General features: G+C 40.3%; 1 protein-coding gene across 1 annotated transcript; it reads left to right on the top strand.

Moving 5' to 3' along the window:
- Nucleotides 1–3,059: 3,059 nt before the first annotated feature.
- On the top strand, nt 3,060–10,159 carry NDUFAF4 (NADH:ubiquinone oxidoreductase complex assembly factor 4). Its single transcript, XM_059177042.1, has 3 exons — nt 3,060–3,318; nt 3,849–3,952; nt 8,074–10,159. The coding sequence occupies exons 1-3, from the start codon at nt 3,183–3,185 to the stop codon at nt 8,353–8,355; spliced, it is 522 nt and encodes a 173-aa protein (XP_059033025.1). The 5' UTR covers nt 3,060–3,182; the 3' UTR covers nt 8,356–10,159.
- The last annotated feature ends 11,270 nt before the right edge of the window (nt 10,160–21,429 follow it).

Raw genomic sequence — 21,429 nt, forward strand, 5'->3', positions numbered from 1 at the left:
ACTTTCACAAGGATCGACATCTGGCAGAGGCAACCGGTCTAGGGCTTGGCATCCAGCTCAGGGGCCTACTTGCCTTTGGGTTTATTTGATATTTACTTGACATTTGCTTAGTACTTAGTATGTTCCAGGCCCTGTTCAACGTGATGAATACAGCAGTGAACAAAAAAGACACAAATTTCTGTCCTCATAGAATTTATATTCTATTATGCCAGCAAGATCCTGGTTTTATTTCATTAGTAACCTAAGATATTTAGCAATACATACCCATCACAACACTCCATTCAGAGAGATGCTTCATTCTGAGCAGAATCCTGGTTATACTTTCCTTGGGGACCTGACTTCAACCCTTAGCAGAAGCCCAAGAGAGTTCTGAGCCCAGACTTCCTATTACTTTACATATTTTGACAAGAAGAGCTGGAAGTATGCATTTGTGATTTGGGTTTCATTTCCATGATGGCTCTCAAGTGATGACAGCCAAGTGTGCATTTCCAATGGGAGTACCTTCACTGCTGCTCTGCTTTTTTGAGAGCTTGAGCAGCTTGAGGTCAGAACCAGGCAATAATGTCACTGGCACATGTTGGAGGCTCCTGAAACACAGGATGTAAACTCTACCTATATGTGTGAACTCGAAGAATCCTTCCGTTCAGTAATCTCCACAGCCCCAGCTACACTTCCTGTAACATCTGTCTCATGTTACTTTTATGCCGCAAAAGTATGTCTAACATGTTACTATAAGAATGGCAAAATTTCTACAAACACGAATTTTTTACTTTCAAAATATCTTAACAGGCAGTGAATAGAAAGTGCAACCATAACTGTTGAAGCTCATGGACATAATGAGGAGGATGAAAATTTCTTGGAATCCATAGAACAATGACTATCCTGGATAGGAAGCACATTGATACAGCCATGCTTGTCTCAAAAATGGAAATCTTGGAGCAGTCTGCCACCTTCAGGATAACTTCTCAACTAACTCCACCAGAGAAAACTGGCTTTAGCCTTTATCAATTTCAAAGACCAATCACAGTAAAAACACATTTCATGATAATCAATGGTGGAAGCTATGTTTCTTGAAGTTCTTTTACTATGATTAAGTATTATATTTCATAATTATATTTGTTTTCTTTAAATAAGGTTTCCCCTTTCTTTGTTTCTTTTCTTAAAAATTATTTTTATTCAATTATCTTTACATCAATTCTTTCCTTGCTTTTCACTGGCTAAAAACAACCAAACAAATACATTTTCCTCAGAAGAGCTGAGAACACTAAAAATGATCTTATAGCCACGGTCTATGGAAAATACAGTAACTTTGGAAAACCTGCTATTTCCTAGTAGGTCCTTTTTATGGATTAATGACATTTCTAAGGAATCATAAATAGAAGCAACACAGTAATCTGCTTAGAAATGTGGAGCGAGAGAGAGACTGTGTAACAACAGTGGTGTTATTTTTTCTAATATCTAACTATTTCTTTCACTAAGTTACAAAGAAGTCTCCCTGACTTAAAAAGAATGAGAAAGGCAGGACAAGTGAGAAATGAGCTAGGGAATAATGTGGTGACTTAGAACTTAATAGTATACAGAAATAACACAGATTGGTTTCAAAAATAAACAGAGTAGAAAGGACAACATGACTGAAACCGATATTGATATAGGAAAGAACGTTAGGGTTCCCAGCCGAGGGGCAAGAAAGAATTCTTGAGAAGTCTTTGGTGTAGAAAGGTGATTTTATTAAAGCATGGGGACAGGACCCATGGGCAGAAGGAGCTGCACTGGGGTCATGAGGAGTGGCCCATTGTACACTTTCAAATTGGGAAGGGGTTGGGGTAGTGTAAGTCTCTAAGGAATTTTGGAAGCAAGGTTTCCAGGACCTTGAGGGGGCTAGCTATTTTGGGAAAAGTTCATTTATTACCGTCTAATAAAACCCTAGTTATGAGACCCTTCAGATGTACATTGGAGGGCCACATGCCCCAGGGCTGATTGCCAACATGTATTTTGGGGGATTTCCAGCTGAAGGAGGTTTCCAAAGGAATTTGTATATGTTAAAGTGGGTTTACAGGATCCTGGTGGGGAGGTGGTTTCAGGCTAGGATTGCCTTTTGCCCTTAGCAAAGTATTAACACTGAGGCAGTTGAGTCCCTAGAAGAACGTCACTTTGCCTGTTTCACGTACTTGTCAGTGGGCTCTAGGTAGTAAGGAAATTTAGCAATTTTTCTTCTGCCTTTGTTTCCCACATCAATACCACCAAGTCAAATTGCCTTAGGAGAGCAGGATGTAGAAGATCTAGAAAAAGAGGACAAGATAGTTCAGAAAGCCATCAGGCAAGGGCTCAGGAACCTGAAGACATTTAAATAGAAGAGTGAGAACAAATATTCGTCAGGAAACAGGACACTTTCTTTTTTGAGGTTTTTGTTATTTTTTTGAGATTTATTTTTATTTTTTTAAGTCATCCCTGCACCCAGCCTGAGGCTAGAACCCACAACCCGGAGATGAAGAGTCCCACGCTGCACCCTGGGAGCCAGGCAGCGCCCCCCCCCCACCCCCGCCCCGCCCCGCGAATACACTTTCATTATTTTCCCCTCAGGAAACAGGAAAGGGTGATTTTAGGAACTTCCCTTATTCTGGTGCACTTAGTTCCGTATTTATTGGCTTTTCTTTGGCGACACTGACCTGTGAAAGGATTTCAAGGTCAATTTCCTGACGACTTTGATTCTCTACTCAGCCTGCAACTGCCGAATCACAGTAGAAAGCTTGAATCAACGCGGGTGCTTACTCCGAAGGCATGAAATCCCAAAGTCTGCGGCGAGGCCCCGCCTGTGTGTGTTTTAAAGCTTCCCGCGGGAGAGCCGAGTCTGCACTGGTAGGAACCACTGAGCGTGGGAGCCTAAGCCCCGCCTCCTCCCGCGGGTGGGAGCCTAAGCCCCGCCTCCTCCCGCGGGAAGCGGCCCAACGCAGGCGTAAGCTTCTTGCCCAGGAGGTAGGCGGTCCTTTTGACATACACAGGGCGGAGACGCGGCGTGCGCCCTCCCGACCGCTAGGGGGCGAGCCAGACGCATTTAGCGTCTGTTTTCCGGCGTATAGCAGGGTCGACCCCACAGTGCGCATGCTCGATGCGTCCCGGAGGTCGTCGGAGCCGGTGTTTTCCCCACGTGCAGCGTGAAGCGGAGGACAGCATGTTGTGAGGAGATGGGGGCTGCGGTGTTTCGCGCAATCCGTAATTTCAATCTAGAGAACCGGGCGGAACGGGAAATCAGCAAGATGAAGCCCTCTGCGGCTCCGAGGCACCCCTCCACCAAGAGCCTCCTGCGAGAGCAGATGAGCCGTAAGTGGTGCAAGGGCCTGTCAGAAGTCCGCGCGGGCCCCCGGGGCGGGCTGGGCGGTTCGGCGCCCGTGGGTCATGGTCCCGTGGCAGAGGTGACCGGGGTCGGCGGCACTGACTTGTCAGCCGAGCGCGGAAAGGTGGAGCCCCCGGGCCGGTGACATTGAGAGAGTCCTGTAGCGCCCGCCGTGGAGTGGCGGCTCCGTCCACTTCGTAGTCCCGGAGGTGGCGGCGGCTGCCCCAGCTGTCCCCGTCCGGCCCTCCCGAGCTCTTACCTTTACCGTCTACCGACTTGCTGCGGGAAATCCAGAAATGGAAGCACTCCTCCGGTGTGCCCTCTGGCTATCTTCACGGAACGTTGGGCGCCGAGCCCAGCCTGGCATTTTGATTTCCGTGCGCAGTACTTCCCGTACTGTCCGAGTGATCGTTTATTAAACAAAAAAATTGAAAGTGGCTGACTTGTGTTAAGTGTTAGGATCTTAAAGGGCATTTTGTTTCGTTTTCATATTGTGACATTCTTTTTCTTTCCTTAGGCCATCCAGAAATTAAGGGAGAAATAGCTAGAAAAGATGACAAACTGCTGTCTTTACTAAAAGATGTGTATGTTGATTCCAAAGATCCGGTGTCTTCTTTGCAGGTAATGTGTGTTTGCATTCAACAGATAAGTAATGTAACCTTTCTGTGCTCCAGGAAAATGATCAGGAGAAGTGTGGTGGGTAGTAAAAGAGAGTGAGTGCTCTGCACGTTTCAAACTGTCAATGTAGTTGTGACCAGAATACAGGGCATTGGCAAAACTTAAGCATCGTGGGGATAGTATTTCACAGTTTATAGGATTTGGTGAAGTTCTTCTAGTGGTTGTCATTTGAATCACCAAAGGAGAACTTTAGTACTATTTTCTCATCCTTCAGTGGATTGAGTTTTGTTCTAGTTTGAGGGATTCCTTTAGTGTTGTGTTGCTGTTTGGTATTTTTTGTTTTTTAAAGATATATTCAGATAGGAAATGTAAAAATTGGGAGATTACAGAATACGTTGGGAATGGGAATTTTATGTACAGCCATATATAAATGCCAGGCACAGGTACCTTTTTTTTTTTTTTAAAGATTTTATTATTTTATTTTATTTTTTTTTATTAAGATTTTATTTATTTATCTGACAGAGATCACAAGTGGACAGAGAGGCAGTCAGAGAGAGAGAGAGGAGAAAGCAGGCTCCCCGCTGAGCAGAGAGCTCGATGCGGGACTCTATCCTAGGACCCTGACACCATGACCTGAGCCGAAGGCAGGGGCCTTAACCCACTGAGCCACCCAGGTACCCCGAGATTTTAATTTATTTTATTTGAGAGAGAGAGAGAGATCACAAGTAGGCAGAGAGGCAGGCGGAGAGAGAGGGGGAATCAGGTTCCCTGCTGAGCAGAGGGACTAGATCCCAAGACCTTGAGATCATAACCTGAGCCAAAGGCAGAGGCTTAACCCAGTGAGCCACCAAGGCGCCCCCACAAGTGCTTTTCCTACAGTTTTGAACAAAGCAGACGTACTCCTTACTCTCGGTTGGAATATTGTGAAGAATATAGACATTAAAGAGATAAGTAGGCATAAGTACAAAATTACTTGATATGTCTATGAAGGACAGGTATGGGCACTGTGAGTTTAACAGAGGGAACTGTTTGTGATTGGACTGGGTGGCTTCTGGGAAAGTGACATTTAAGCCTCATTCTGAAGGATGAGTCTGAGTCAACTACATAAGCTTGTTGGGGCAGGAATGTTCTAAGTTGGGGGAAGAGTTTGATTAAAGGAGAGAAGGCCAATGACAACTCCCAGATTTCTTTCCATTCTTAAATTCGCTGGTACTCTGTCTTCATAGACAATACTGTTTTCACAGATAGAGTTATTAATGTAATTTTCATTAAATAAGTGAAATAAAATTCATGTAAAGTAAGGTCTGTGAGTTGTTGCATGTAATAGCAATTACAGGGTTCATTTATCACCAGATGTTCCCATTAAAAAGGTAGAAGGGTTGATATTCATGTTCTTTGTGTTGAATAATACTTCCAACTGTTGTTTCTCTCATGCCATACTAAATCATGCATTCAAAAATTGGCCCTTAGGGAGTGAAAAAAATTTAACAGTTTTTATGAGTAGTTGCATACATACAATACATGAAGAGATATACAGTGGTATTAAAATTTTATGTGGGGGTCTTGGGAAAAGTCTACAAGGATTCATGGGGGAGTGGCAATGAAAAAGTTGAAGTACCTATTTATGTTTTGCCCTTTTTCTCTTTTGGGTAGTTCCTAGTCTTCTTAATGACTTGTGATGTCTCTAGATATTAGTGATACTATATGTCAAATAATTTATTTTTGTGGGGCTTTTTAACTTACTGCTCTTCAGAGTTCTTTCAGATATGTTAGCCTTTTTCTTCATGGTATTGGAAGTCTGGACTCAGTCTAACATGAAAACCATTTTCTGTATTTTCTTTTAGTACTTTTATGACTGTATATTTTATTTTATTTTTTTAATCTTTTTTTTAAAGATTTAATTTATGTATTTGATAGAGACACAGCGAGAGAGGGAATACAAGCAGTGGGAGTGGGAGAGGGAGAAGCAGGCTTCCCGCTGAGCAGGAAGCCAGATGCGGGGCTTGATCCCAGGACCTCGGGATCATGACCTGAGCCGAAGGCAGGCGCTTAATCACTGAGCCACTGAGGCACCCCATATGACTGTATATTTTATATTAAAATCTTTATTTGGCAATAAATGTAGTGTTTGGTGTGGGGGTATCTTTTTTTCCTGGATGGTCAGTTGTCTAAACAGTCTACTGAAAACCCAGTCTTTTCTCCACTCTATTTTTTTTTAAACATTTAAAAATTTTTATTAAGATTTTATTTATTTGACAGAGTGTACACAACCAGGGGGAACAGCAGAGAGGGAGGGAGAAGTAGACTCCCCAGATCGAGCAGCCGGATGCAGGGCTCCATCCCAGGACCCTGGGATCATGACCTGAGCTGAAGACAGACGCTTATGCAGCTGAGCCACCTAGGGGCCTCTCCACTCACTTTAAATACTAATACATACAAATCTGTTTAAGGATTCATCAGTTCTAGTTAATTTTTCTATTTTGACACTAGGATCATATTATATTAATTAATGGAGCTTTATAATGTGTCTTGATATCTGTTGTGACCTTTCTTTTTCCCCAAAAGTTTCATGGCTGTGGCCACATTTTTTTTCCCCCCGATGAGAGTCACATTGTCAGGTTCTTTAATTAATTAATTAAAAAGATTAAATAAATAATTTGAGAGAGAGTGTGCCTGTGCTTGTGCTTATGCTCAGGGTGGCAGAGGGGTGGGCGATTCTCAAGCTGACTCCCTGCTGAGCGCAGAGCTCTGTGCAGGGCCCATCTCCCAACCCTGAGATCGTGACCTGAGTGGAAATCAAGAGTCAGATGCTTAACTGATGGAGCTACCCAGATACCTCTCAAATTGTCCTGTTTTTTAATAAGTGTGATTTGGATTCTGAGTGTAATTGAATTGGAATGTATAGATTAATTTGAGAATTAACATATTTGTATTATTGAATCTTTGGAAGATAGAGGGAAGACTATTACTATGGGATTTTTTTATCCTAAGTTTTTTTTTTTTTTTTTAAAGATTTTATTTATTTATTTGACAGACAGAGATCACAGGTAGGCAGAGAGGCAGGCAGAGAGAGCAGGGGAGGCAGGCTCCCTGCTGAGCAGAGAGCCCGATATCGGGCTCCATCCCAGGACCCTGGGATCATGTGAGCTGAAGACAGAGGCTTAACCCACTGAGCCACCCAGGTGCCCTCACCTTAAGTTTTTAAACTAAGCCAGTGTGTCAGAAAGTGAGTGATTTTTGTCTTCCAGCTACCCACGTTACTGAGTTATTGTTTTTTAGTTGATTGCATTAGGTTTCTGAAGATAACTCTTATTGGCATAGAATTACAGTTTTCCATTCTACTATTTATACTACTTTTATTGTTTGTAGCATTAACACAACAGTGAAAGTTGGTATTCTGTCCTATTCTTCCTGTACATGCTAATGTTTCAGCATTAATTATAACAAAATGATAAGGTTTCTGATTTTAAAAATACTTCTATCACACTTTTAATTTGCTAAGAGCTGTTAATTGAGAGGTTGCTGAATTTTATCAAGCTGTTTTTTTCAGTGTCCTAATAATTTCAGTATTTAGTATTAATCAGAAGGGAGATTTGAATAAAACTAGATATGGAGTAGAAGGATTACCTGGGAATATAAAGTTAAGTGTGATGCCTTTGGAGAACAGAATTCATTACAGTCTGGGGGACGTGTGAGCAATGCATTTGGGAAAAATGAGGTGGGGGGAGGTAATAGGACGCAATCATGAAGGTCCTTATTTGTCTAGCTTAGGAATTTGTGTTTTATCTTGAGGACAATGGGAAGTCTTTGAAGAGTTTCATGTCTAATCCATTAATTTATGTTGTTCTTTAATATACATGAAATAATATCATGAGTGGATGGTATACATTCACTTGTTATTTTGCAGAACTATCTTAATTTCTTAACAGTGATTGAGCTATAGTTACATAAAGGCAATGGGGCAAAATTGCCATCAAACTATGTGTCATTGTGATGAGAAAATGTAGTTTGGAGAAGCATGTGTAGTATTTATTTGAAGTAGTGGAGATTTGAGAAGTGTGAAAGTAGATGTCACATCTTTTCTCTTGTCTTGAAAGCCTTTTGTTTCTGTTTTTTGATACTAGGTAAAAGATCCTGGACCTCAAGAGCAAAAGGAGTTCAGACTGGCAAAAGGCCATAACTTTAACATGAATATCAAAAACATTCCCAAAGGCAAAATTTCCATTGTAGAGGCATTGACACTTCTCAATAATCATAAACTTTATCCAGAAACGTGGACTGCTGAGAAAATAGCAGAAGAATACTACCTAGAACAGAAAGATGTAAAATCCCTTCTCAAATATTTTGTTACTTTTGAAGTCAAACTCTTACCTCCTGAAGGCAAGAAAGCGATACCATCAAAATGAAGAAAATTTTGAAATCACTTCCTATAGGTACTCCCCATTCCCACGCCCTCTTCAGTTTCTCATTTTCAGCATGTTAATTATACAAATTATTAAATGTTTAAAACTCCCTTCTTGGGAGAGCATACTATTTATTGGGCTCTGCTGAATTTTCAGGATTGCTGATAGGATGAATTTTGTTTTCCTATAAAGTTTAATTTGGTTTCAGCATATGTTCCTATGTAATATCAGCAAGACTAATGAGCACATATATAAATCTGTTATAAGTAAAAAACTTAAAAGTGGAATTTTTGGCACATCATCTCATCAGCTTTTAGATTGGTCATACAGCCTTTTGGGAAATGTCCTGAATCTCTCAATTTGACATTCAAAGTTTTGCCGTCCAATTTAGGTGATTAATTTATTCTTCCTATAGAATTGTGAAAGTAAGAGTTTTCCTAACTCTTATGACTATAATATTTTCTTGTTAGGGAAAGGGAGACTTGACAGTGAGATACAATAATGGTGTTTCCCAAATGAAAACAGACAGGAAAGTGGATATGAAATCAATAGAAAAAAGTACATTTTATTATTATAGGGAATAAGAGTTAGCTTAGCAAGGGCTTCTCTTGTTTTGAACTATTTTATTTATGTATGGAATAACTTCTTAAAATAAAAAAGGAATTGGTATTTAAAAAATTTTAGCCATCTCTGTTTTGACAAACAGGTAGATCCAAAAGCTTTCAGAGAGGCGGGCAGTTGTGGAACCTATCAGAAAAATGTGGCTTTGGGTTTAATAGAAAACACAAGAAAATTGTAAAGAAAGTTGAATCAGAGAACCATGATAAATGAAGTTTAGTGATGAGATATATTTTTGTTTTCTACTGTAAATGCTGGCTGAAAGAAGAGAGGAAAAAACTGCAAGAAGCTTAAAATTTGAGCATTGGCAGGGACCTAGGAAATTGCTGCTTCATCCATTGAACCAACTTATGAGTACAGTGTGTACCGGTACTAGGGTTTTGAGTGAGATCGTGTAAGTTTAGCTGTGTCCGTATTACCACCTGTGGGATCTTGGTAGATTGTATAACTTCTTTGAGACTGAATTTCCTCTATAAAATGAGTATAATGCTGCCTTATTTAAATCTAACAGTTACTGTGAAGATAAATGATAATAACGGACTGAATGAATATGACTTATTTTTGCAGTTTTGAACAGAGACCTGGGAAGGTTTCATGACCTGTTTAGGATTATTCTCTAGTTTATGACATAGCTGGGCCCAGAATCTAGGTTTTCAGATTCCTAGTGGCATGTTTTTTCTTCTGTGCCAAAAAGAAGTTTATTTTGGAAGAGCAGAGAGTGCACGTTGTAGGAACATTGGAGTATGTGGTAGGAAAAATTCCCGGGAGGACCGACATTCACTACTTCACGGGGTTTCGCCTAGAAATGGTATGGAAGATGCTTGAGGAATTCAGCGTGATTATGGAATGAAGCATTTGCAGTGCTGAGAAGAGAAAAATGGGCTGAGATGGGAATTTTTTAAACTTGTTTTCAGCTGTAGTTCCTTTATGTGAATAAACTGTACCTTGTTTATATGTGGTTCAAAGCAGTAGTTCTTTCAGGAAACAACTGTAAAAAAATGCATTTTAAAACTCTGGCAAAACAATTATCAAAACTGTTTTCCTTTATCTAATCAAGATCAGTACTTGAATTACTAAGACTGCTATTTCTGAGCCATCTTCCCTATTCAAATGTATACTGTGGTGAGGCATCTGTAACTCTGGCTGTTATATGGAATCACATGATCAAATAAAGTACTTCCCAATCTTTCTTTGGCCTCTTACTGCTTTTATTATATGGAGAGCGCTTGGGTAGTGGTGGTGTCACAAAAAGCATGGAGTTTCGATTCAGAAAACCTGGGTGTAGATCTCAGCATCGCCACTAGCCAAGGGATCTCGGAAGAAAAATGGATAATAATTGATAACATCTTAAAAGCAATGACTGTGCTAGACACTGATCTCAGTCCTTATCTTACTATTAACCATATTTTACAGGGGAAATTGAAGCACAAAGATCTAAAATAACTTCAGAGATTACCTAATCAGTGTTAGAACCTGTATTTAAACATTATTTTGAAAACCCTGTGCTCCTAAATCCTCCACTGCATTACCCCTCTGGGATTGTAAGAACTTAGTGATGGCCTTGAAGGTGCAGGACTGCTTAGAGCCCACTGTATATGAGAATCATTGAACAACATGTCTGGGCCCTCTGGTATGACAGACTAGTTGAATAAGAGGCCTTTGTCGATGGGTTCTAGATCAGGGATGTTTTTAAAAATACTTAGTGACTAGTGTGGCAGCAGACTGTCCAGTGTGAGCTGACCATCTGTGCAAGTTGAATGACCACAATGGTCTGGATTGTGAAGAAAAGGAAGGAGCAGGAGGTAAAGAACAGGAAGAAAAGCTTTCCAGAGTGAGGAAGGGAAGAGCATAGAATACCTGGAGATGAGAAGATTTGGCTTTAACAAGGTTAGAAGAAGAGGGAGGAAGGTTAATTATTGGGTGGGCAGGAAGACAGGTCTAAAGAGACAAAAGCTACCCAAGTGGGTAGATTCGGCAAAGTTCTATAATAAACGGTCTCCATATAATTTATTGCCCAAACTGGGACACTTGAAAAGGACATCAATTGCATTAGGACAATAGGGATGATCGCATAAACTAGAGTATCTCATAAACTAGGTGTGGTCATCCTAACCACAACAGGCACTAATGGTCTTGAAGGGCGTCTTGCCACTAATCACTCAAGAATGACCCCTCTGGTGGACATCCCCTCCATATCTACTCCATGCCCTTAAACACCCATAATTCCAAGGAAAAGAGAGTGGGGTGCCGGACAATTAGCGGTGGTGTGATTAGGAAGCTTTTGTACATGTAACTGGAGGTATTGAACTGAAGCAGCTCTAAGCACCCTGAACTGGGGCCATGTTCTAAGATAGTTTGTCGAGTACAAGTTGAAAATATACAAGAAATGAGCACATATAAAGGATTAAAATAGTTTTATGCATCTTAAATAGCCATCACTCATTGCTTGATAGCTGCTCTATCTTGCTTGTCCTGACAAAGACCAAACCAATAAATACTTTGAGAGAAGAAATATCTGTTTATCTGGATACTCCATTTCTTCTCCTTTAGGAATAATAGGATTGAGTTACTTGTTAGGAGAAAAGATGAGATATCAGAAGCACTTAGATCCCAATGTACAAATGAAAGCTTTACATTGAGAGCATTTGCATCACTAATTCCGTGGTGTTTCTTTGCCATTGTAAGTGCTCCAACAGAACTCTGTCTTGGGAAGACAAGTGGGTGGAGTTGTAGAAGAGGAGCTCACCAGTTAGAAGAACAGAATCCTGAGCAAACCTGAGGTTCTTTAATTTTTTACTGTGCTGATGTAAAGTTTATGGTAGGTAGATTGCTTCCTTTTTGCTTCCAGTGGGGAAAAGAGCAACAGGTGGGCCATTGCAAAGATGAATAATTTGGGAACAGGAATTGAGTCAAAATGGGATAAACCACTACTTGGGAGTTGAGTAGTAATTCCTGACATGAAAGAAAATAGATCACAATGCACAGTCTTGATGAGCAGGAAAATTTCTCAGTTGTACAAGGGAATATAACCTTTGCAAGACTTCATCTAATTTTAAAAGAGGAAAACCATGATAGTGCTACATGACTGACAGTATATTCTGCTGATGGCTCCAAAGCAAGTAAGCTAATAAGAGGATGTAGGGGAAGTGAAGGATTGTTTACTGACCGCCAGAACTGGAAATAGGGGGGCTACCAAGAAAAAAAAAATAATGTTTCATATATTTCTAAAATAAGCCTCAGGCCTTTCTCTTATTTCAGAAAATACATATTGCTTAAATTCAATACATGTATGTTTGGTAGTAAAAATCCATTTAAAGATAATGATTTTGGGGTGCCTGGGTGGCTCAGTGGGTTAAGCCTCTGCCTTCGGCTCAGGTCATGGTCTCAGCGTCCTGGGATCGAGCCCCGCATCGGGCTTTCTGCTCAGCAGGGAGCCTGCTTCCTCCTTTCTCTCTGCCTGACTCTCTGTCTACTCGTGATCTCTCTCTCTCTGTGTGTCAAATAAATAAATAAAATCTTTTTAAAAAAATAAAAAATATAATGATTTTGACAATTTTGCAATTTTATTTATTTATTTTAAGATTTTATTTGCGAGAGAGAGAGAGAGCACAAGCAGGGGCAGAGGTAGAAGGAGAGAGAGAAAGACTCCCTGCTGAGCTGGGAGCCAGATGTGGGGCTTGATTCCAGGACCTGAAGATCATGACCTGATCTGGAGGCAGATGCTCAATCATCTGTGCCCCAATTTTGTGGTTTTAGTATTCTTCGTAACGCCTATGTATGAGAAATATGCCAGATTTTTCTTTAAATGTCTTCCTGCATTTTGAGGTAAGCATAATACAAATCGTACAGTAATTTAACTGAACTATGTAATGATTATTACTTTTATTTTAGCATTATCTATAATTTCCTTTTATTTTCCAGTAATGCTCATTACATAATGTGTATTTTTGTATACCATATTCTTTTATTTTTTTTCAATATATGGCTTTATGCTTTCACATACCTTTATAGGGGTGATGAGTATGTAAACAGATGCCGCTTTTTAATTACCCAAATAAAAAAACAATACAAATGGGTTCTTTATATTATTAAGATTAGGGAAACCCCTGCACAGGATATTCAACTCTTATTAATTCTACTCATTGTTCCTTAGGCTGTTATCCATTCATTATTCAGTCATTTCAGAATCAGCCTTCCTGCTTCTGCTGGTCTGCAGCTGATGCTATTGGTTCAGATAAGGAGCTTAGAAATGGAAAAACCACTTAAAATTTCAAAGAAGTGAGGGGAAGGGAGAAAGGCCGAGAGAGAGAGAGAGAGAGAGAGAGAGAGAGAGAGAGATTATTCTTGCTTTATAAATATCCCAGAAATACCACAACATCACCAAAGCAAAGTTTATTTTTTTTTTTATTACATCCTTTCACTTTATCGCTGGCCCTGGTGCTTCTGGAGGACTAGCAAAAGGTAAGATAAAAAACTTTTTGAAGGTCTAAGCCTCAAAACAACATCCTTAATGAGACCTTTAAATATTTAGGTTGCCACGTTCTATTTAAGAGACCCACTTTTAGGGAGGTCAAATGTGTGACCCACTTCTGAATGTAGGTATAAGATTAATCGCACAATTTTTTTTTCAACACTCTCTGCTTGCTCAGGTAACTTATTAAGCCAAAAGAAGACACTGAAACTTTGCTTAATAGTTCTTTAAAAGTGGCCTTTCGGGTCATTTCCTCAAATCAATAATACTGCTAATTATTTAACTAATTATTAATTCACCAGAAACACCTATCGATCTGTCTATGGCCTGCCAGGTACTATTCTAGAAGCCGGGGATGCACCTGGGAAGATACAGCCTCACCGAGCTCACAGTTTCCCAGCGCTGGTTGCTGCTTCAGTTATCTGTTGCTCCTGCATAGCAAACCATCTCAAAACCTAGCAGCTTAACAATTTGTCACTATGTCTCACAGTTTGGCAGATTGTTAGCCGGGATGTTCTGTCTTGGGATCTCATGCACTGGTGGCTGGGGCTGGGTCATCTGAAGGCCAGTCTGAGCTGGGCATCCAAGGTGGCCCACTCCCGTGGCAGGCAGCTGACGAGAGTTCAACCAAGACTGGCAGAGAACATCCACAGGCGAGCTCCCCATGTGGCTTGGTCTTCCTAGAGCCTGGCAACTGGCAGGGTTCCAAAGCAAACCCTGCAGGACAAAGAAAGCAGAATTCTCAAAGCATCCCTCCTTTGTTCTCCTTGTCAGAGCAGTCACAGAGCCTACCTTGATTCGAGAGTAGAGGACATCGTAGTCAACACTTCACTATGGGAAAGGTGTCAAAGACTTCCTTGCCATCTTTGCCCTTCGCAGTGCGTCATATCAGGAAGTGCGTGCTACCAATCTGTCTTATTTTGATGGTGTTAACTCTGATAGCTAGGCGAAGGTAAGCATCTGCATTTTCTCTGTAAAATGACTATTTCTTCCCTTTTAATTAATAAGATACTGATTAGGAAGGGGCATGAGAGGTACAAGAAGCATTCTCTGTCTTGACCTGGGTGGATAATGCGTTAGTATATACATTATGTACATTATGTACAAATACATCAAGCTGTGCATTTCAAAATAAAGCGTTTTACATACTTTATAACGCTTAATGCCTCAATAAAAATTAAAAAATCAAAAGTTGCCATCTTCACCCCCCTCTCTTGTCCAGTGGACGTTGGGTGGTTGGTTTGGCAGTGATTCCACTAGACTCTCAATTACAAACACTGTAAAACTCAGATACCTCAGGCTGTTCTCTAACTCACCCCCAACCCTGTCCCCTTCAGCTTTTTGCCTCAGTCATGACTCTGTAATTTGTTTTCCAACTGACATCCAGACCGGTTTTTTCCTTAAAAATGCAAATGAGAAACTGTTGCTCCCCTGCTTTAAATTCATCCCATCAGCCCTAGGATAAAACCCAAATTTATTAAATTATAAGGTGCTCCAGGTCTGCTTAATCTCTCCAAACTCATCTCTTACGACTTCCCCAGGGTGAATTCCAGCTTTCCCAATGAAGTTTCCTACTGATGCATGTATTTACCTATGACCTGAAGAACAAAATAACACTTCAGTGGTTTATTGGATGGTAATTTAGTTCAATTCTTTTGAATGAATATTACTGAGTATTAATTGAATGCAATCCCTGGGCTGGATACAGAGGTAACAGTTATGGTAAGGAATTAACACACCCCTTGCTTCCTGATCAGATAAGAGTACAAATTACCCAACTACAGGGCAGAATTTAATAAGTGCCCTAAGAAGTGTAAACACAATGCAATAGGAATTCAAAGGAGGGAGAGATGAGAACCCTTCTGAGCTGGGTTTATTTGCCTTAATTAAGGCCGTTATCCTAAGGAGAAGGAAGCTGCCATTTGCGGGGGAGGGGGAAATCATATAAAAGTAATTAGTTCATCATAGAATTAAGTTTCTAGAGAGCCCAGTCCCTCTGGCTCTAAGGCGTATTTGGTGACTGTGCAGGCAGGTTTTCCACTCCCTGTGAATACACTTTCACTTCTTGAGAGGCTATTGAAGCACTTGTCTTTTGTGTGGTTTTGATTTTCTTATGCTGGTAGATACGGTCTCTATTTTTAATTTTTCCTTGCAGAGCCCCACTATGGCTGATGCTGTGTAGGCTGCGACTCTCACTGTGACACTCACTATGGGGCTTTTGTGCGGGACCAGGCTATCCAGAGAGAGAGTTCTTTCATGTTTACGGACAAGGTGTGACCTTTAGCAAAGTCCCAGGTCTTTCTATTTCATTAGATACCTAATGTCCTTTTTTTCTTTTTTTAACCTAGTATTTATATTTATCCACATCAGAGTCCTTTGATTATATAGCCACTGTAGAAGAGCCAATTATACTGGTTTGTAAGGACTCTGCTGTAACAAAGGACCACAGGCCTGATAGCCTATATGACAGAAATTTTCTCACAGTCCTGGAGTCTAGAAGTCTGAGATCAAAGTGTCAGCAGAGCTGTTTCTTCTGGGGACTCGCTCCTTCGCTTAAAGATAGTCGTCTTCTCCCTGTGTCTTCACACGGTCTTTCCTCTGTACCTGTTTGTGTCCCAATCTCCTCTTTTTTGTTTTAAAAAGGATTTTTTTTTTAAGATTTAAAGATTTTATTTATTTATTTGACAGATTTATTTATTTATTTGACAGATCACAAGTAGGCAGAGAGGCAGGCAGAGAGAGAGGAGGAAGCAGGCTCCTTGCTGAGCAGATACAGGACTTGATCCCAAGACCCTGGAACCATGACCTGAGCCAAAGGCAGAGGCTTTAACCCACTGAGCCACCCAGGCACCCCCCCCACCCCGCCATCTCCTCTTTTTATAAGAATCCCAGCACATTGGATCGGGGCTCACCCTAATGATCTCCTTAACCTTAATCACCTCTTTGAAGGCCCTTTCTCCAAATATGGTCACATTCTGAGGTGCTATGGGTAGGACTTCAACACATGAATTTTGAGGGAACACAATTCTTTCTTTACAGCTTTGTAACTTTGAACCCTTATTACTTCGCAAGTGTCCCCAGATTTAAGAACTTTTATTACTATTTTGAGCTTTTTTTCAGAATTCATAGTACAGTTTGAGTTTAAAATGAGTATAAAATAAACTCATTGAGTTTAATCAATTAAAAGGAAAGAATTCTATAAAAGAATGTCAAATGATTTGAGATAACATCATGAGAGATAGAAGGAGATCTAAGACATTGGAGAGAAGATTAATTTTTTTTAGATTGATTTATTTTAGGAAGGGCGAGCACAAACTGGCGGGAGGAAGAAAGGCAGAGGGAAAGAATCTCAAGCAGACACCATGCTGAGTGCAGAGCCCAACATGGGACTGGATCCCAGGACCCTGAGATCATGACCGAAGCTGAAACCAAGAGTCGGATGCTTGACCAACTGAGCCACCCAGGCACCCCAAAAAGATTAATTTGTAAACGTTTAACTTTATACACAGTGTAATATAGTCAGACTCCATCACGTGAGATTTTAGAATTTGGCCAACTAGATAGAAGCAGACCATTTAAATAAAAGAAATCTCTAAGAAGAAAGCAAACAATAGTTATTTAAGCTAACTGTCAGTTGAGGCAAGTATTGATAACACAGTTAACCTGTTCTGGAGAATAATTTGCTTTTAAGATCCGAAATTGCTTTAAAGACTTAGTGTATTGCTATGTATTTGAGGAAATTATGCTTATTACAGATGCATGATTATCTCTTTTGTCTCCAACTGGATTTCTATTTAAAACAGGAAGATGTGTATGTTCACACCTTTGCTTGTCCTTTGAACTTACAAAGGATAAAACGGCACTCCTTTAAAATTATCGTGGGTGCAGCTTCCACCTTTGTTATTTTCGTGTGAACAATTCCAATCTGACTCCAATCATGGCAAATTTTTATGAAATGAGTAATCTGTGGGAAGCCCGAAAGTAAAATCTTTTATTCCTTTGTAGGGTACCATAAATATATAAAGCACTGAGTTTATAATTATAATGCTGATAATAATAATGATATTGTTATCATAGTTTGCATAGTTGCAGTGAATATTACTTACCAGGCATAGTAGCAAGTACTTTACATTCTTTATTTCATTTTATCTTCACAATTACTCTGTATGACAGCTTCTGTTATCCTCCTCAACTTCCATGTGAGAAAACCTTGGGATGTGAAATACTTGCTGGACCTAAGGTCATGTTGCTAGTTGTGGCGGAGGCGCTATCCCAGGAGCACTTTCTCCCCAAAGCCCAGGTCTTGACCATGGTGGTGGTGGGCAACTTCACCATCACGTCACCTGTATTCTACTTGCAATGTCCAGTACCTAACAAGCAAGATTCTTTTTAACTTTCAGGTCAGACACAAGTTTAACCACTGCCTAAGATTCCCAGAAAGATAAATTTCAAAGGGAAGTGAAATATCACAATGAATTTTACAGGCTTAGTAGTTTTGGGGCTGGATATAAAAGGAGAGGTAGGAATTCACCATGGGCAAAGTTCAGTGTGGAGAGAGGCAAACACGTTTGTCAAGGTATAGAGGTGAGATAGAGAATATGGAGCCTGGTCAGTCACTTTACTCAGATGTGGGTCAATAGGTTGCATTGCAGTCTTTTATCCCACATCTCTTTGGCCCCTACCAAGGATTATGCCTTGGTTTCTTCATTTGCACAGGTGCAGAGGACCTAGATTATTTCATATTCCTAGAGCCTGTCTTACATCATATTCTATCTTGAGACTATGCAGGCTTGCTGTTCTCCTGATCTTTGATGAATGAATGATGAATGAATGCTGGCCTTTGAGGTGCACACACATGGTTCTGCATAGCATCCTTGGTGATGGGATGCTGATAGAGCTTTCAAATGCTGATTAATTAGGCCTTCATACCTCAGGCATCTCAAGGGCTCAGGAAAGAAAAATCAGCTCCATACTGAGACTCCCAAAGACAGGTTCCAAAATTTCTCTCCTCTCTTAACAACATCTTAATATGTTTCTTATGGCACATGGGTTGTTCTGGTCATTGTAAGGAAGAGGAGGCAGAGCCAGGAAGGGGTAGTGAAAGGTTTTGCTTTGAGGGAAAGGAAGTAGGCTCTAACATCTTTTATCAAAGCTCATTCTCGTTACATAGCTCATCATATCTGTGATTTTCCATATATGTTTTCCATATATATTATTCCACATATTTTATCTGTATAGAATAAATATACCTAAGAATCCTCAAAAAGTAAGAAAAGATCTGTGATACTTGTGCTTCTGATCTTCCATCTGACTAGCCTCTGCCATTACTTCAAACTCTGGACTTACATGGATAGTCATGTCCTAAGTGCAATAGTGGTACATTTTTCCTATTCTATTCACCATTAACTACATTTAGAGTTTTCAAAGATATTTCTCCAGTTCTATTAATAATGTAGTTGATTTTAACAATTATAATTAAAACACAGTCAAGTAAATATTTGGCCCTTATCATTCTCTAGGGCTCCACTACTGACTTCTACTTCAGGCAAAATTAATCTGTCCTTTGGGTAGGTCTCACACAGGGACCTAAGATTCTAGCAAACGTTCTTATCTCTAACAGTTTTGACTGAGAGCTTTGAGTGGTCAGTCATCATCACAGACCTTTCCTGTGTTTCTCTCCTTCCCAACTGATTGTGTTTTTAAGTGGACACCCTATCAGTCTGACCTTGGGGGTTGTGCAGTGCCCTACAAACAATTATGGGAATGAAAGATGGAGAATGCCCTTCCTCCACACTGTCTACTGTATTAACTCAGGATTGGGCGGGGGTGAGATGGGGTGGGGTTTGTCCTAGATTTTGTTCCAGCCTCTCTGAAACACCAAAGAATGAGATAAAGCAACCAGACACCTCGGTATTAGAAAACCTTTTGCTCAAAAAGTGAAGGTAGACCAGCAAGCTAATTTATCATTTTTCTCTTGAAAATGTTCCTTCCCCATTGTCAAGTAGGACAGAGGAGGTCAGGTCTCTTTTTGAAAAGGAAAATAGGAAAAGTTGGCAAGCATTTGAAGATGGTTTGAAACGCATTTTTCCCGTGGGTTTTCAAGAATGGTATTTGCATATATAAATACTTTTACTTATTCTGAATGTGAAAGAGGAAAAATCGTTTCTGAGAAGGGGCAAGCTAGAGATGAAAATACAATATGAAGGTTCTAAAATAATGCCAATGTCTACAGCAGTGTTGACTTACTTTCACTGTTATTGCTGAGGGCATAGAGAAAAGAGGTTCAGCTATTTTCCTCTTCTATGATTCAAACTCCTTTCCCAGAAGTCTTTTTTTTCCCCTTGAAAAATGTTTATTTTTTTAACGTAGTGTACAATTTAACAAATCATTTATCTTCCTTCATCATTTTGTATGTATACTTAGGACTTAATAAACATCTTGTTCTCAGAAGGATTCCAGAAGAAACTGAAGTCATACAGGCTTATTCTTTGCTTTACCTCAGAAAAACACAATAATATTTTCTAGTTATTTCTATTTTTACCCTATAATGAGAACACTGGATCTAAAATTGCACACAGCCCTAAGCTGTTACGTTTGTTTCAGTTTAACCTGAATAAGGCCTTCAGGTTTTCCCGAAATCAGATGCGTGTGATGCCTCTTTTCAGGGTAGTACCTGGCTTGTTACCATCAGAATTCAATGTTTATGTCTCATTGTAATGAAAAAGGCTCTCTGGCTGTCCAACCAGCTGTAATTTTTTACCAGTTCTGAATAAACATTTCAACCCATAACAAGTCATTTTTGGATTTGGTGAAGAAAATGGAATTAGAGATGGAGTAATTTATATCCATGCTGGACACCCATTAGAGTTTCTCAACAAATTCGGGTGAGGCAAAAAGATGGCTGTAGTTTTCAAAATGTGGGGAAACAGTTGATGAAGACTGATGTCACTGCTCTGTGGAATGTGCCATTCTGTGGGGTAAAAAAAAGAAAAAGAAAAAGAAAAACAACGAAACAGGCAAAGCTGCTGTCCTTGCTCGTATGACTGACTGGTGTGCAGACCTCCTGCTCCATGATAAGAAAACCTTCCATGGAGATGAGATTGGATTCCCAAGACCAAAACCCAGCTTTCCATCCTAGGATTGACCCCACAGGATCTATCCCTGCCATACATTCCATCCCGCATGCTCCCATCCTCAGGACGGGTGTTCTGATCCAGAAGGAAGGCATCTGAGGAAAATAGTTCCTGTGTTAAAGAGGCCTGGGTCAGCTTCCCGTCTAATCTGTGTGGCACTCCTGGAGTTGGTGCCCTCCTGGGTGAGTCAGACCACTTGGGGCAGAGACTCTTTTGCTGAACACCAATAAATTCAGAACTCTCCCAAGTGTGTGCTATGGAATTCTCTGTCATCCAGCCTCTACTGCCTGAGAAGTTGCTCAAGGATAGGCTTCCTGAGTCTCTCACTGTTCCCTTCTACCCCTATAAACCACCAGATGCATTTTTTCCAGAGAATCAAGTGAACATTCAACATTTTAGCCAAAGTGAGGCAAGTTGTACGTTAGCTTTTTAAGCTTTCCACACTTTCAAAGCTCTGGACTTGAGGCAAGAAAACGTCCTTCTTAGTATGAAATTCTATATTTGACTTTATGGAATGTTGGGAAAGGTCAAGGAGCCTCAAAATGATCAGTGATGACATAGGGCTCCCACAAGGAAGGGGAAGGAAAAGCTTCCACATGCAGTCAGCCAGCAGAGGCTGCAAAATGCAAACCTTTTCAGCGTTCAGCATTACTCCTTCGAGCAAGTCACCACACCACATGTCTTCTGAGTCGCCATTTTCCCCTGTAGCCTCCGTGCCCTCTCAGAGAAGAGACAATTATGCCTAATTCTATATTCACTGGTTGAATTTCTTTAAAACACTTTAAATATCACAGTAGAATTCTTAACCATAAACAGAAATGTTGTTCTGAACTGATTATTTAAATGAGTTTGTCA

Source organism: Mustela lutreola, chromosome 6 (genome assembly GCF_030435805.1).
Source record: "Mustela lutreola isolate mMusLut2 chromosome 6, mMusLut2.pri, whole genome shotgun sequence".
Taxonomy (NCBI): domain Eukaryota; kingdom Metazoa; phylum Chordata; class Mammalia; order Carnivora; family Mustelidae; genus Mustela; species Mustela lutreola.

What these genes read in the sequence shown, in the direction of transcription:
- NDUFAF4 (XM_059177042.1), top strand. Translation starts at nt 3,183, where the DNA reads ATGGGGGCTGCGGTGTTTCGCGCAATCCGTAATTTCAATCTAGAGAAC. An exon ending in CCTGCGAGAGCAGATGAGCC is followed by an intron (nt 3,319 to 3,848) that starts GTAAGTGGTGCA and finishes TTCTTTCCTTAG; the next exon opens with GCCATCCAGAAATTAAGGGA. An exon ending in ATCCGGTGTCTTCTTTGCAG is followed by an intron (nt 3,953 to 8,073) that starts GTAATGTGTGTT and finishes TTTTGATACTAG; the next exon opens with GTAAAAGATCCTGGACCTCA.